This window comes from Danio aesculapii, chromosome 6, assembly GCF_903798145.1.
Source record: "Danio aesculapii chromosome 6, fDanAes4.1, whole genome shotgun sequence".
Classification (NCBI taxonomy): domain Eukaryota; kingdom Metazoa; phylum Chordata; class Actinopteri; order Cypriniformes; family Danionidae; genus Danio; species Danio aesculapii.
In genome coordinates this window covers 9802345-9817909 of record NC_079440.1, presented here as the reverse complement: position 1 = coordinate 9817909, position 15565 = coordinate 9802345, and the positions used below count along the sequence as shown (strand labels likewise).

The window sequence follows — 15565 nt, the reverse complement described above, 5'->3', positions numbered from 1 at the left end:
AAGGCGGCTGCGCGAGTCTTTTCATTGTTTCACATACATTGCTCAGCAACATGGACACCTCCAAATGATGTTGAAAGAGTCCCATACTGTATTTATAAGGTATAATTCACCTAAAAATGTCATTTTTGTCTTCATATAATGCTGTATTCGTAAACTTGTAAATAATATTCAGTTTGTGGCACAGAGTGATCGTTTGAGAGCCGCACGCGAAGCATAAACAGCACTTAGCAGTGAAAATGAAACCGAAAGCGTGCACGTCATTTAAATGATCATATCGCATTTTAGAGTTATGATTGCGACAAGCATTTGATCTGTTTTTACTTTTATAGCGAACACACAGCTGTGCATGAAAATAAACGTTTACAGCATCAGTATAACTACTCTAGCCTATATAATGTTGATTTTACCAGTGATTTAAATGGTCTAATAATGGTGTCAATGACAGATTGCAAGCACAAGCCTATATCTCAAACATAATTCAACATCAGAATTATTATAAGTAGGATAGAATTATTTATAGAGATCAGTAGACCTACACATAATATTATTATTGTTGTTGTTTTACCATATGTTTGAGAAAAAACAATAATAATTGCCGACTCATATTAAGCTTTATTTTACATCTACAGAATCGTGAGAAACATGATCTTTATTTTAAGCAAAAAAAAGTGTAAAACCCCCCGTCTCCGATCCATCTTGCAGTGTAAACAGCAGCGACAGAACACTACCCCTGATAGTCATTCAGTGTGAAAACATCTGTGACCTGACTAGAGGTGTGAACCTATACTGGTCTCGTGGTTCGGTTACGATTATCATGCCATCGATACGGTTCAATTCGATATTTCGGTGCATCACGGTGCATTTACGATGCTTTCCATACACAGTGTTGTATTTTGGGGGGTGGCTATAACATAAGCTGTCTGTATAAAAATGCACACGCACACACGCACGCACGCGCACGCACGCACGCACGCACGCACGCACGCACGCACGCACAGCACCACATTTTCTCTCATTCACACACATACACAAACATAGACAGAACCAAACAAACAAACACGCACGCACTCACACACACACAACGCGGACTTGCTTGCTCGCTCGGGAGCGATATTGTGAGACCGCCCACTCCTGTTAAAATTACACCAGAGTTACCGACCGCTCCCTCGCTTTTATTCGGAAATTTATTCCCGCGCCGCATGAAATCTGGTCGGGTCCCGCGACAATGCACAGGTACAGCCACGGTAATGCATACAGCCGAGTGGAAAAGAGAGGGCAGGAAAAGTCATGCCAGCAGGTGAAATGGGCCACAGTAAGAGAGAGAGAGAGAGAGAGATAAATGGAGTACTTTCATTCCCTCAACAGCAGAGAAATAGGGGCTTCTGCTGTAAGTGCCAGTGAAAGACTTTGCTGAAAACACAAACACAGTGAAATTTTTAAGTAGTTGGCGCCTGTAGTGTTGTAAATTCGCCTCCCTCACGACAGAGCGCATATGAGATACATGACGTCAGTACATAATATCCGGTTATGATTATTACTGAACTGATACCGAATTGTCCGCATCTGCATCGCGGTGCACCAAAGAAACAATTAACTTTGACACCCCTAGACGTGACTACTTTGAAAATCATGCGGTCTGAATTTGGCATAAGTTGTCCCAATGAAATCTCAAGAATTGTTGTTTCAGCATATTTAAAATATGTAGTTTGAACAAGCAACAAAAATACATATTTTAAGTCTAGCGTAATAAGAGGGAAGGGTCTCTGTGAAATCTGAGATGCGAGTATGGTCTCTGCAGATGCCGTAATGCGTTTCTGACCACTTGTGATCAGATCACAACAAGTCACCATCAGGTGAAAACAAAGTCTATAATTACAAGCTTAAAAATGTCATCAAAAACAAAGCAAGCATTTAAAAAGTTGCTTTATTATTTAACCTAACAGAATTCATCTGATGCTAATTTCAAGCAACTGTAAGATGTCGGATTTTCAACAGCTCATAGAAAGGAATAAAATCTAACCTGTCTGTCGTCACCCAACATGCTATTCAAGAACAGAGGGGCGTGGGAAGGCAGAGAGGAACGCAGCACCTCCACAGCTCTGCCCACACAGCAGATATGAGTGCACATACCGCACACACCAGCCTGAGCTCTGGTCACCATCCACGCACATACAAGACAATATATATATAACCTTTCTGTAAATATATAACATTCCACCTCCATTAATACAGACTCTATTTTCTTTAAACATGAGCATCACCCAACAGCAATAAGGAACCTGAGAAATATGGGGAATGCAGCGGTATATGAAGGTGCTGTCGACAGTCAGTCTGACATCTTGACATCTCACAGATATTACGAGCCCGCGTAATGCCAAACACAAAGGTCCTGTTATAAAGCTTCAGCTTTTACTAGGCCAAGCATGGGCCTCTATGGCCAATTACTGTAGCCTATAGGGGGGAGCACAGTGGCCACATGGAACAGAGGCTTAAAAAAAGGCAGGGAACAAGGATTACAATGCATGTTCAGAGTAAAATGACAACAGTGACTGCTTTCAAAACATCTAAAGTGTGGCCAAATGACCTGAACTCTGGCATTGATGACCTGAACACCTTCCAGTAATAGACAATGTAAAGTTGAATTGATTTAAAGGGTCATGAAACACCAAAACACATTTTCTGAGATCTTGACAGTCATATATGTGTCTAATGTTGCTAAAACCACTATTATAACACATTTATTTCACAAAAAAAGTGAAATATGCCATGAGATCACGGCCATGAGATCACTGTGTACATTCCAGCGTGAAGATGGAATGTCTGTACCAGCGGGTACAACGTTATGTCTTTGAGTTTTCAGTATTAATTCATGAGAAAGACTTGGTTCAAATTAGGGCTGCACGATTAATCGAAAAATATCACGATCTCGATTCAACCCAACACACGATCCTAATTCAGCTTTTTCTACGATTCAGCCAATTATATTTTCAAGGTCAGGAGAGAAGAAAAGGCGGTCGCAGAAGTCTTCACAGCAACATTGGCACCTTCAAATGGCGTTAAAAGTGTCACATACTGTATTTATAAGGTATAATTCACCCAAAATGTCATTTCTTTCTTTATGTAATAATGTATGCGGGTGAACGAACACCACCTTACATGATATCGCTTAAGTCCTACTCTCAACATATAAATAAATCCACACAAATATTCGAATAAACGCCAGCAATTAACACAAATTTTAAATGTATCTAAAAAAAGTTGGGCTTGAAAACTTAATACAGCGTCAGATGATGTTTATTACTTTTTAATGCCCTTAATTTTGGCTAATTTCATTTACTAACTTTTACAACCCCGTAAGTTTACAGTAATATCACTACAATATTATGGACTGAAAGATCCGCTGTAAATGCTGCTCTCCGAATGTATACACCTTAATCAAACTACTATTGTCATGTAGGATTTTTGCCGCGTATTATTTTCACTGCATTTTGTGACAGGATAGTCTATACACGCATTGCTGTTTGACGTAATTCTCAGCACCTAATGAGTCTCTGCATCTACCGAAGAATGCTGAAGTTTTTTTTATCTCTACCATATGGCGTGCGGTATCAAATTCCATTAAAACTACACTCTTCCAGCAGTTCCTCGCATCTTAGCAATATCTTGTTTGACACAGGGATGATGGGTGAAATGTTCCTGAATTAAAGTAAAAGTGTCAAACTGCAGTTAAAGTCGACAAATTAAGTATGAAGCACCTAAAATTCCATGAAACTCCGGAGGAAATGTGGACAGCGTGTTGACGCAATGACGTTAATCGAATAATGTGCTATAACATGTAAAATGGGATCATGATAGAAGCATTTAAAAAGCAACTCACGTAAACGCCTTTATCATATTATTGTCTTACTCAGATTAAGGCAAATAATTCGATTACTGTTGTTCTTGTAAACGTAGTCACTGTCAATGGCCCTTGGGGTTAATGGCCCTTTTAAAGGGATTGTTTGTTCACCCAAAACATGCAAACTCTGTCATCAACTACTTGTTCTAGAGTTGTTTGGGTCTTTTCATTCTGTTGAACACAGGGAAGATATTTTGAAGAGAGCTAAAAGCCTATAACTAGGCCCACACGGAATCTGCGGGCGCAGAATTCCACAGATTTGTAGCCCATTATTAATTCTTTTTATTTGAGTAAATGTGTGTGAATCTATATTTATTACGTTTTTAAATTAAGTACAGTAATATTATTGACTAATATGAAAATGTTCATCTGATTTATGTACATTGCAGTTTGTACAGTAATATTTTCTGTCTTTTAGTAGCTATATTTTATGAGAGATTTGCTTTGTTTACCAAATAAAGTGAATCTAATTGGATTTGCATTTTAAAAACATTTTTAAAAAGTTTAAAATATATCATTTTTTTAATTTCACATATTAAGGTTTTAGTTATGATACTCCCAAAATAATTCCGCAGAATTTTACCAAAATTCTCAGCAGAAATAGCAAAAAAAACGTCCGCAGATTTTGTCTGGCCCTACCTATAACTGTTGACTTTCCTAATACTACGATAGATATAGATTTCCAGTTTTCTTCAAAATATCTTTTTAATGTTCAACAAAATAAAGAAACTCCTAAAGGTTTGGAGCCACTTGAAGATTTTTGAAGTAAATCTTCATTTTTGGAGACCTTCCAGGTTTAGAAAAGTTGTAAAAGGGGTGGGGATACCAACAGAAGTGGCTCCTCAGAGAGATTGTTAAGAGACAGCGTGAAGACAAGGGACCCCTCACTGAGAGTCCATAATGATAGCAGCTCTTCCTCAGTTAGGGAAAGGATGGGAATGATGTCGTTACTACTCCAAATTGCTGGCTTCACACTCTTTCTCTCTCATGAGCAATAAATGTCCCCCGGATTCTGACATCGAGTACGTGTTATAAAGTGGGTCAAGATCACAAGGTAAGACAAACTTACTGAAGCTCCCTACTAAAGCCAGGTGTGATTTTTTTTATATATATAATCCTGTACAATTTTAGCTTGTCAGACTGCACAAACACGATTCCCATGTCAGACTGTAAGATCTCAGTTGTCATAATGTAAGACTGAACGGCAATGAAGACAGCCTACACAAACACTCAAGAAAACCCATTTAGAGTGTTAACCCATACATCCATTCATGACATATTCAGTGACGCATGTTCTGAAATAATACCTCACAGCAAACAAACAATCTGTATTCTGTGGCATTAATTTTGCAGACAACATGCCTTGATGATAACACCTGTCGCTGAAAACCATTTCCTATTGCAGTCGATGAACAACAAACTAGCAATCAAAGACCATAGATTTTAGCTTAGGTTGAATCTTTTTAGGACTTCCAAAATCAGACAATCATATAGTGGCTGAAATTGCTTCGTGTGAGCAGGGGTTAAGACTGAAAAGATACATAAAAAGACTTGAGAGCAAAATGGATTATCATGGAATGCTCAGAACAATTTTTGCAACTAAGACTGCATCCGAAATCGCCTACTACTCGAGTATGTACTACATTTAAATTTACTACAGGTCCATTAGAAAAGAACATTCTATATAGTATGGATGTGAGTAGTATGAATAGAAATCGGATATACATCTGCTATTTGTCATTATCACGTGAACTACCCTCATCAATTCTCTCGTGGGGCATCATGGGATAGCGTAGCAGCCATCATATGTGCACTACAGTATCTCGCCGGAATTAGTAGGTCATCCAGGTACTTCTAGGCATACCGTTTTTCAAATACTATGAATTTGGACATACTACTCAGCTCGCATACTATTCTTAATGTACTATATAGTATGAAAGTATGAGATTTCCGACGCAACCTATGACTACAGATTGCTTGTCATTTATGTCAGATAATTTTTTTACGTTGTGTTGCACATGAGATTCATTGTCAAAAACACCAAAAGCTGAGCAAATTTGAACTACATACTGCACAAGTTAGAGTTTTCAAATGTTGGTCTAGACTAGAAGGGCTCAACCCTGTTCCTGTAGGTCTAACTTTCTGCAGAGTTTAGCTGCAACCTTGATCAAACGCACCTGTATTTAATTACTCCTTTAGATCATACTTAGGCCATCTCCACAAGTACATGGGTATTTTTATAAATGAGGTTTTCCTTGCTTTCTTTTCAGAAAAAAAAAATCTCTGTCCACATGAAAATGCAAAAACGTGCTAAGGGCAAGCCGAACCAACAGGCGTTGATAATGACACTTTTATGTTGGATGCACACCGAACATGGAATTAAGTATTTGCACTACAAATTGCATGTTTGGTTTTGGTGATTTTCCGTTTCGTGGGCAAACCATGCAGAATATGCGTTGTGTTTGCCCAGAGCGTTCAGAATTTGCCTAATTTGCATCTTCCGAGTTCGGTGTGGACCCAGTCGTGTTAGCCAATCAGAAAAGAAAACAGCGCGCAAACTAACTTCATGAGGTAAAAACTCTGGTTATAGTATCCAAACAACCACGCCGTACCCAGAGTTTTGGAAAATGTTGACCCTGGCTGGAGTTTTCAGAAAGTTTCAGTTTCAGTCACCTGACACTGCGTTTTCATGTGGACAAACATTAAAATTACATACACAAATAGTGCTGTTTTGAAAAGACCCATGTATATATATAAAATAATCTGCCTTGCGCGTAGTCGTACATTTATACTTCTGCATGCGGTTTGTGTAGCTCTGCAATAACACTTCCGAAATGCTAGCTGGCGGTAGGTTATGTTACACTATGTTGAGTTTCTTCACGAGTATTTTGTTTTTTCTGAACGCTACAAGTAGCTAAAACTTGCTCATTCAGAGGCGGGAACCGGCGGAAGTGCAACAACTTTAATCATGAGGTAAACACAAAACAAAAGTTTTCATCTGGATCTCCTTCACGGGACTCGACACTTGTAAACACTCGTTCCATCAGGTCCGCGGCTCTCAGCACCGCCAATGCTCGTCACAGCTAACAAGCTGACCTATCACAGAGCTTGAGATATGCGTCATTGTGACATGTAGTTACATTTTGTTATACACTGTAAAACCGAAAAGGTTAAGGTAACTCAAACCATTTGAGGAAACCGATTGCAACAAACCATTTAAGTTCAAAAACTAATCCTAATGAGTACTGTGAACTTAATCCATTTGAGTAAACTAAGCAATTTGAGCACAGTAAAACCCAATAAATGAAGAGAACTCAAACGGAGTACTGTAAAGCCCAATAAGTTAAGGTAACTTAAACTGTTTGAGGAAACCGATTGCTACAAACCATTTGAGTTAAAAAAAAAAAAGATCTATATGAGTACTGTGAACTTACTTTAAGTTGAAGTAATGAGGTTTTTAATTAACTCATTACCTTCAACACTGAGTTCAAAACTCTTTTCAATTGAGTAGAATTAACTTTCAGTCAATTTTGAGTTAACCACACTAATTTCATTTGATAAAAATGACTGTTGGGTTTTAGGTAGGTACACATCAACGTCGGCCATGGCGAGAGGTATGCGAAGTATAAATCAGCCTTTAGTTGATTTAATTATGATTGATAAGGGTTGGAGCTGAACTCTGAAGAATGTTAGATCTCCAGGATTGTTAGATCTCAAGGGTTGAGCCCCCCTAGTCTAGAGATCCCTGCAGTGAGCACGAGCATTCAATAAAAATTTGGTGTTTTTCAGGCAGTGACCAATATTACACCACGATTGGCTACTGTGTTTATTCGCACGACAGATATGTGTGATTGGCTACAATGCTCAGCTTGAGAACAAAACGAAATCACACAAAAATCAATTCCACTTACGTATATGAGTCCAGAGTAATAACGATCCTTCAGGTTGTGTAACACAGAGGCTTCGTTCAGGCAGGTGAGTTCGGCCATATCCTCCACTTTGCTAAACTTGGGTGGGTTCATCTTCTGGATGTCGTCTTTGTTCACCATGGCCTTCTTGCCATTTTCAGCCAGCTCCACAAGCACTTCTTCTCCACGCTCCTCTCGGATGCTGGCCGCCTCAAATCCATGCCGTTCAGAAGGAACCCACACCAGCTTCTTGGCCGTCCAGTCTGCCTGGGTAGTTGGGTTGTAGACCACGGCCCGATCCACAAAGAGGTACCGCTCAGGGTCCTCTTGCCCACTCCGCTGCGCCATCTCCGGCATGAGGAACTAAAAATAGGCCACCTGGAAAATGTGTTAGGGGAGAGTTAGTGATTTGGAGGCAAAGGGATTCACTTAGAGTTTATCTACTGTGAAAGTATGAAGGGGCAAAGATATTTAGCTGGTTTAACAGAGATATAGCAGAGAATGTTCAATCAGCACTTACATGAATACATTACACCAGTGTTTCTGAATTCCGGTCCTCTGCCCCCCCTCGCCCTGCACATATTGTATGCCTTCCTTTACTTAACAGACCTGATTCCAATCATCAACTCCTTAACAGAGATCCATAAACTGATCCTTGTGTGTCAAATAAGAGAGACATACAAAATGTGCAGGACGGGTGGCCTGAGGACCAACATTGAGAACCACTGCATTACACAGTTAAAGAGCATAGGTGACGTTTTTTCTTCAGTAGAAAAACATTCAAGACCTGGGCTTAAAAAAATATCAAAAAGCAAACTTTGAAACTACTGGCATTATTACAGGCAATAAAAACATGAATAAAACTGAGGTATAGGTTGTTTTCACATAACGTCATTGATGACGCGCGACATTCAGATGGAGGGCAGGAATGGAGGGCAGGAAGTGATTATTCTACATAGGAATCGCTATCAGAGCATCAAAATGTTTCTGTTTTGTGTTGTTTATAATTGTTTAAATCGGCCAAAATGATAAATACCAAACAGCTTTTATGGACTTTCAAAAGTGTTTGCTCTTCTCTGTCCTCTTCATAATATAAGGATCATGCCCAACATATGTGGTTATTTTCTATCTCTCCTTTGAAATATGGTATAAAATCGCAAAAACACAGACTTTCCTCTGTTTCCCATTCAGTTTTTTACTTCCTGCCCTCCATCTGAATTTCGAGCGTCAACAGAACCACATGATTGAAAACAACCTATTGGACAGTCTGAGCAAGAAACTGAACAATATTTTTTGCCTTTAATCCACAGACTTTGCATAGTCTACACTAAAAAAATAACTCTTAAAATTTACTTTAAAAAATCCTTGTAACAATTTGCACAAACAAATTTTGCAATCTTTTATCAGGTAAAATTAACTTGTCAGTATCATGTCAAATTTACTTTGTTTAGGAGTGTTAGGTTAAACATTAAGTAAAAGTTAATTGATTATCTTTACTTTTGAGTCTTTATTTATTTAAATGAACCAAGTAATGCCATTTTCTTGTTTTAGCAGAAGGAACATTGCTTTTATCAATTTAAATAAATCTTATTTGTTACAAATTAGTACATTTGGTGCAACTTGGTTTAATTAAGACACACATTTTCACCTGAAATGTGTTATTTAACTTTATTTTATGCAAATTTATTTGAGCAAATTCACCTTATAAATGCTTACTGATGTCAGCGCTAGTGTTAGCACAGCTATATTTTCTGAGTGAAGCGTCAACCATTAATGCTAATAACAAAAATGCCAAGACCAAAAGCATGAGTGCTGCTCTTCTGCAAGGTGGAACCTTAAACCCATACTCAAAACTCTTCCTGATCTACAAACTAATGAAGATCAAACTCTAACAAGTCTTTCTCTCAAATTTAAACGCTTAAGATTGCTTTTATTTTCACAATATTTTTTTTTTAAGTAAATCCCTTGCAAAGAGTGCTGGGAACTATCCATTGCGACATAGCCATCATTAAAACTTATTTATTACTAGGTTTGCGATGATTAGAAAATATTTAAATATTACGAGTAAATGAATATTAATGTTTAACTCTATCCACTCATTTCATTTATTACACGAGTAAATGTTTAAATATTAAATATTTACGCAGAAAATTCTAGTTATCCTTGACGCTTAATATTACAATTTAAAAATTATGGGTAAATTTATTAGATTTGACTACACTAAAAACTCATTTCTTTCAGTCTACAGAACAAAATTCCTGACGCAGCAAATGCTGGAAAATTGTGAAAATTCATTTTCACAGATTCAAGATCACAAACATGTATGTATTCTTTATTTATTTTTTTTATGTAGGTTGCTGCATCCACAGGTATTTATTGTGTTTTGCTGGTGTTTTTTTTATTTACTCTCAAAGTGCGAGTACTGACTAGCAACAGAAAATCTTCAATGTTCTTTTGAAGAAAAAAAAGTTCGCCCATATCTTGGATGAAATGAAAGCATGTACAAAAACAGCACATTTTAATTTTGGGAGGTCTATTCAATCTGTCTTTCTAATATTGACATTCAATCCTCATTTTAATTAATTATTAAAGGAAGTTTTTCCTGTTTAAAACACAAAACAGGCAAAAAAAAATGTGATTACTGCATGGTTTTAAAATGTGCCTATCTCACACCTCTTAAGCTCAATGTTTAATGATGAAAATCCAAAAGTAGGATTTACAGACACACAGCAAAAAATAAATAAATATGTAAACAGCTTCTGTATTATCTCACACATGCCAGATCATTAAAGCTGAATATGATATAACGCTATAACCTTAACTTACCTTCAGTGGTTTTTCACAATTAACAAAAAACAACTCAATAAATGCAAAAGCCAGATGGTCTGGCCTACAACTGGAGTTACTGTAATTCCCACAGAGGAGATATAAGGCTAAAATAAAGCAAGCAGGGCAAAAAAATAGGTCATGTCTGTTATTTCAGAGATGAGATCCGTTATACGGGAGATGAATGCCCGGTAAACTGAAGCGAGACTCCTGGGCCGGGATAACGTTAACGTAGTCCTTCAAAAATTCATTCAATGATAACGCCCTCAAAAAACGCATTTCTAACGGTCACTCTCACAAATAACTTGAAATTACCGACAGATATTTTACATTTGTATCGTATAGATCGATAATGGGACGAAGTGACTGCTAGCATGGATACGATATTCTCCAGCACGAGCTGAAGTTTTTGAGGCCGCCAAACGCGTGCTCAAAACGGGAGCTGCACGCGCCTCCTCCTCCTCCTCAACATCATCACCATCTCCCGTTATATAGCCTGTGGCGAAGCGGACAAACGGTTTTATAAGTGTGTTAGCCAACATATGGAGCCCGTGACCACCCCACGGCTAACAACCGTACCATTTGGGACTGTATCCCAGCTTAAAACAGCCGCAATAACAAACTCGCTAGCGTGGGTTAGCGCGCGAGCTCTCCCGGTTGCTTGAAAAGTAATGCGAAAAATAATCCGTTACACTGCAACGGAGGAAAAAGGCTGAGGCGAATTGAAAAGACGCAGAAACTTACCACGGGCTGTCAGAGATGAGAGCTACGTGCACGAAGAGATGAATGAGTGGCTATCCAGCGCGTCCAGTTTTTATAATCCAGTTATTTTGAAAGTCGGCCAAATATTCCCTTGTTTCGCCCCTTTGCACTGATGCCACCGTCCGCAGCGCCGCCGCTTCTCCGAACTCCTCAACCGAACTCAGCATCGCATTCTGCAGCGCCCGCCCCTCCGGTCACACCCACCGGCTCCTGATGGAACGGGGATTGGATTGTAACGGGCCTTGACCACAAGCTATTGGTTTGTTACCATTACACCCCCAACAAAAAGTGATTGTTCACGCAAGCTTTCTTCTAGCGGGAGCAGAATCCATAGAAATACATTGGTTGCAAGGCCGCGAGGACACGCAGTGTTGCCAGATATAGCCGACTTTTTCCAGCCTAAAAACGGTCCAAAACCCGCCCAAACGCATAAAAAAACTCCCAAAATATTAATAAATATTTTATTTAATTTTAATTTATTTAAATCTAACTTAACCTAGTTACTTTAACTGTCATATTTTTTTAACCATACAGCAATCAACACCAGCAGTCACAGAACCACAACAAAACTGGACCAAGTCAAAACTTTCACCCACACACTGCACTTATTGTTGTGTAGATTACATTATATATTATAGTATGTTTTACTTTCGAAACAGGGTATACATTCATCTCATTTGGCCTTTTAAATTCTTTTGAACATTATTAGATGCTGCTGGTTAATCAGACAACGATTCTATGTTTGTTCTTGCTGTAAATTGCGGAAAAAATTATCAATAGAAGTGTTATGAACAACCGCTGTGTTTAACTGCAGGCACTGCGTGATGTGCGTGCACGCGAGGGTAGTCAGATTTGTCCAGGGAGTCAGATTTTTGACTTTCTTTCACCTCCTCTTGCGGGTGGGCCCATGCGGTTTGTAATATGCACAGGTCACTACTAACTGAATGGAGTAGGAGCACACAGTTGAGTTTTGGTAAATAAGTTGCATATAACATTTTTTCAGTTCCAAAACCGCCCAAATTTTTGTCAATGTCATTTTTTACCTGCACAATTGAATTTAAAACCGCACAATCTGGCAACACTGAGGACAGGACGTTTTATTATTATTATTATTGTTGTTATTGTACTTATTATTTTTAAGCAGCAAAAGTACATGCATAAAAGCAGAAATTTCTTAAAAATGGAAGTGTTTAAAAAAATATATACGAAATGAAATAATACAAGTTGAAAACTTGATGAATCTAAACTCTAATCTCTATCTAAGATTGACATTTACAATCTGAAATTAATTGATTACGATTGGTGATTTAAGTTACTTAATTTTTAAACAGCTTTTTATTGTATACTCATTTTTATCTGTTTCGGACGTGTGTTGATAGAAATGCTGGCAAGTTTTTCACATATATATATATATATTTACTATTAGTAGTATTACTATTATTACGCACTATAACACAAATACAATAAGGCAAATTTCGATTAACAACTTTCATCTACAGTTGAAGTCAGAATTATTAGCCCCCCTGAATTATTAGCCTCTCTGTTTATTTTTCCCCAATTTCTGTTTAACGGAAAAGATTTTTTTCAACACATTTCTAAACATAATAGTTTTAATAACTCATCTCTAACAACTGATTTATTTTATCTTTGCCATGATGACAGTAAATAATATTTCACTAGATATTTTTTCAAGATACTTCTATACAGCTTAAAGTGACATTTCAAGGCTTAACTAGGTTAATTAGGTTAACTAGGCAGGTTAGGGTAATTGGGCAAGTTATTAGGCAAGTCATTACTTAAATGGGCTAATAATTTTGACCTTTGCTTTTATTCTAGCTGAAATAAAGCAAATAAGACTTTCTCCAGAAGAAAAAAATATTATCAGACATACTGTGAAAATTTCTTTGCTGTTAAACATCATTTGAGATATATATTTTTAAAAATTCAAAGGGGATTTAATAATTTTGATTTAAACTCTTATCTACATTTACAGAACAAACCACAAATAATAATCAAATCAATAAGATAATAATACAAATAAATAAACTTTAAACATATAGACACACACACACACACACACACACACACAAAACATTTACACTACAGGGTCTTCCATTATTATTAAGTCTTCCTAATTTTACCAACTTTAAAGATTTACAGAATAACCAAAATTCCTTTTGGAAAACCAAAAACAGTGGTTGTGTTTTAAGGAACTTGCATTTATGAATATAAAATTTCTCCAAAATTAGAATATTGTTCAATACAACTGAATATTACCGTCTTCCCCTAATAAACCAAATAAAATATCATTTTTAGAAAATTGGGAGGACATCTTGAGAGAAACTATTAACCACTTGAATGAATCAGACCAGAAGGTTCTGCTACATAAACAGTCAAAAAATAAAAGTGCATGTCAACCTCACAGAACGCACAATTATTGTGATCAAAATTAAATCTATGTCTGAGAAACTCTGAAGATGGGTAAATATCATCGAATATTTTAAAGTGTACTTCAAGTCTTTAATATAAAGGCAGCAAAATAAAACTGCAGAAATATATCATGTGACTTTCCTTTTCTGTTCAGATTCTTTGTTCGAGTCGAATAGTTCAGAATCAGTGATTTATTTAAGATATGACTCTATACCTCAATTTGTGTAAAAACATTGTAAATGATGAGTGATTATTTCCGTAAATTTTCTCAGAACATTAAAATTGATAAGAGTAGCCTCTTCATAATTTAGTGAAAAGATAAAAACGCCAATTTGTGAATGGTGAATAGAAGGCATTTTAATTCCAAAATGAATTGAAGTTAATCTTTGGTATTGCAAAATTACCTTATATAAATGTTTTAAAATATAAATAATATAAAAGTTGTTTATAAATGTAATTAATTTCAATATTATTATTACAATACTTCTTAGAAATTTTGTATTTTATAGTAAATTAAAATTGAAACTTTTATATAAAAGTGTTATATATATTTTATATTATATTATTGTACAGGGTGGGCCATTTATAAGGATACACCTAAATAAAATTGGAATGGTTGGTGATATTAACATCCAGTTTGTGAGTATATGTGAGGGGGCTTGTAAATAACTCATGAAAGAACGCTTAAAACCAAGCACACCATTGTTTTTCTTGTGAAATTCCTAGTAAGTTTATTAAGGTGTATCCACATAAATGGCCCACCCTGTATATAGTTTTTATATTACTTTAATATTGCTTTTATATTTTCTAGTGCTCTTAAAATCTTTTCAATGATTGTCTGTTTCATCCGTAGCTTCAGTCTCTAAACAATTAAAAAACTTTTAAAAAGTCTTAAAGTAATGAACTGAATAAACTTCAACACGAGTTCATTAGTCTGGGCCACACAGCGCCACCTGTCGCTATATCACACTTCTATTTTTCCCACCCAAAAATTCGACTTCTCTTTGCTGGACACTGAACGAAATCGATAGTTATGCAATTATCTGCCTTATATCCTGTACACTCACCGGCCACTTTATTAGGTACACTGTCCAACTGCTCGTTAACCAAATATTTAATCAGCCCATCACATGGCACCAACTCGATGCATTTAGGCATGTAGACATGGTCAAGACGATCTGCTGCAGTTCAAACCGACTTTGAACACGGCATGGTTGTTGGTGCCAGACGGGCTGGTCTGAGTATTTCAGAAACTGCTGATGTACTGGGATTTTCACGCACAACTGGGTTTACAGAAAATGATCAGGAAAAAAAGAAAATATCCAGTGAGCGGCAGTTCTGTAGGGACAAATGCTATATTGATGCCAGATGTCAGAGAAAAATGAAATGCAACATTAACTAAAAAAAAAAAAACACTCGTTACAACCGAGGTCTGCACAAGAGCATCTCTGAACACACAACATGTCCAACCTTGAGGTGGATGGGCTACAGCAGCAAAAGACCACACCAGGTGCCACTCCTGTCAGCTAAGAACAGGAAACTGAGGCTACAATTCACACAGGCTCACCAAAATTGGGCAATAGAAGATAGGAAAAACGTTGCCTGGTCTGATAAGTCTCGATTTCTGTTGTGACATTCAGATGGTAGGTCTACAGACCATGTCCATCCCTTTATGACCACGGTGTACCCATCTTCTGATGGCTACTTCCAGCAGGATAACGCGCCATGTAATAAAGCGTGA

At 37.2% G+C, this 15565-nt stretch overlaps 1 protein-coding gene across 2 annotated transcripts in view; it reads right to left on the bottom strand.

Moving 5' to 3' along the window:
- The window catches only part of myh10 (myosin, heavy chain 10, non-muscle), a 103951-nt gene extending 92405 nt beyond the window's left edge, over window positions 1–11546 (bottom strand). For both annotated transcript variants that reach the window (XM_056459417.1, XM_056459418.1), the window contains exons 1-2: window positions 11377–11546; window positions 7810–8184 (exon numbers count right to left, since the gene is read on the bottom strand). In XM_056459417.1, the coding sequence (XP_056315392.1) occupies window positions 7810–8163 (354 nt within the window). In that variant the 5' untranslated portion in view covers window positions 8164–8184; window positions 11377–11546. The remainder of the gene's footprint in view (window positions 1–7809; window positions 8185–11376) is intronic.
- Window positions 11547–15565: the final 4019 nt, after the last annotated feature.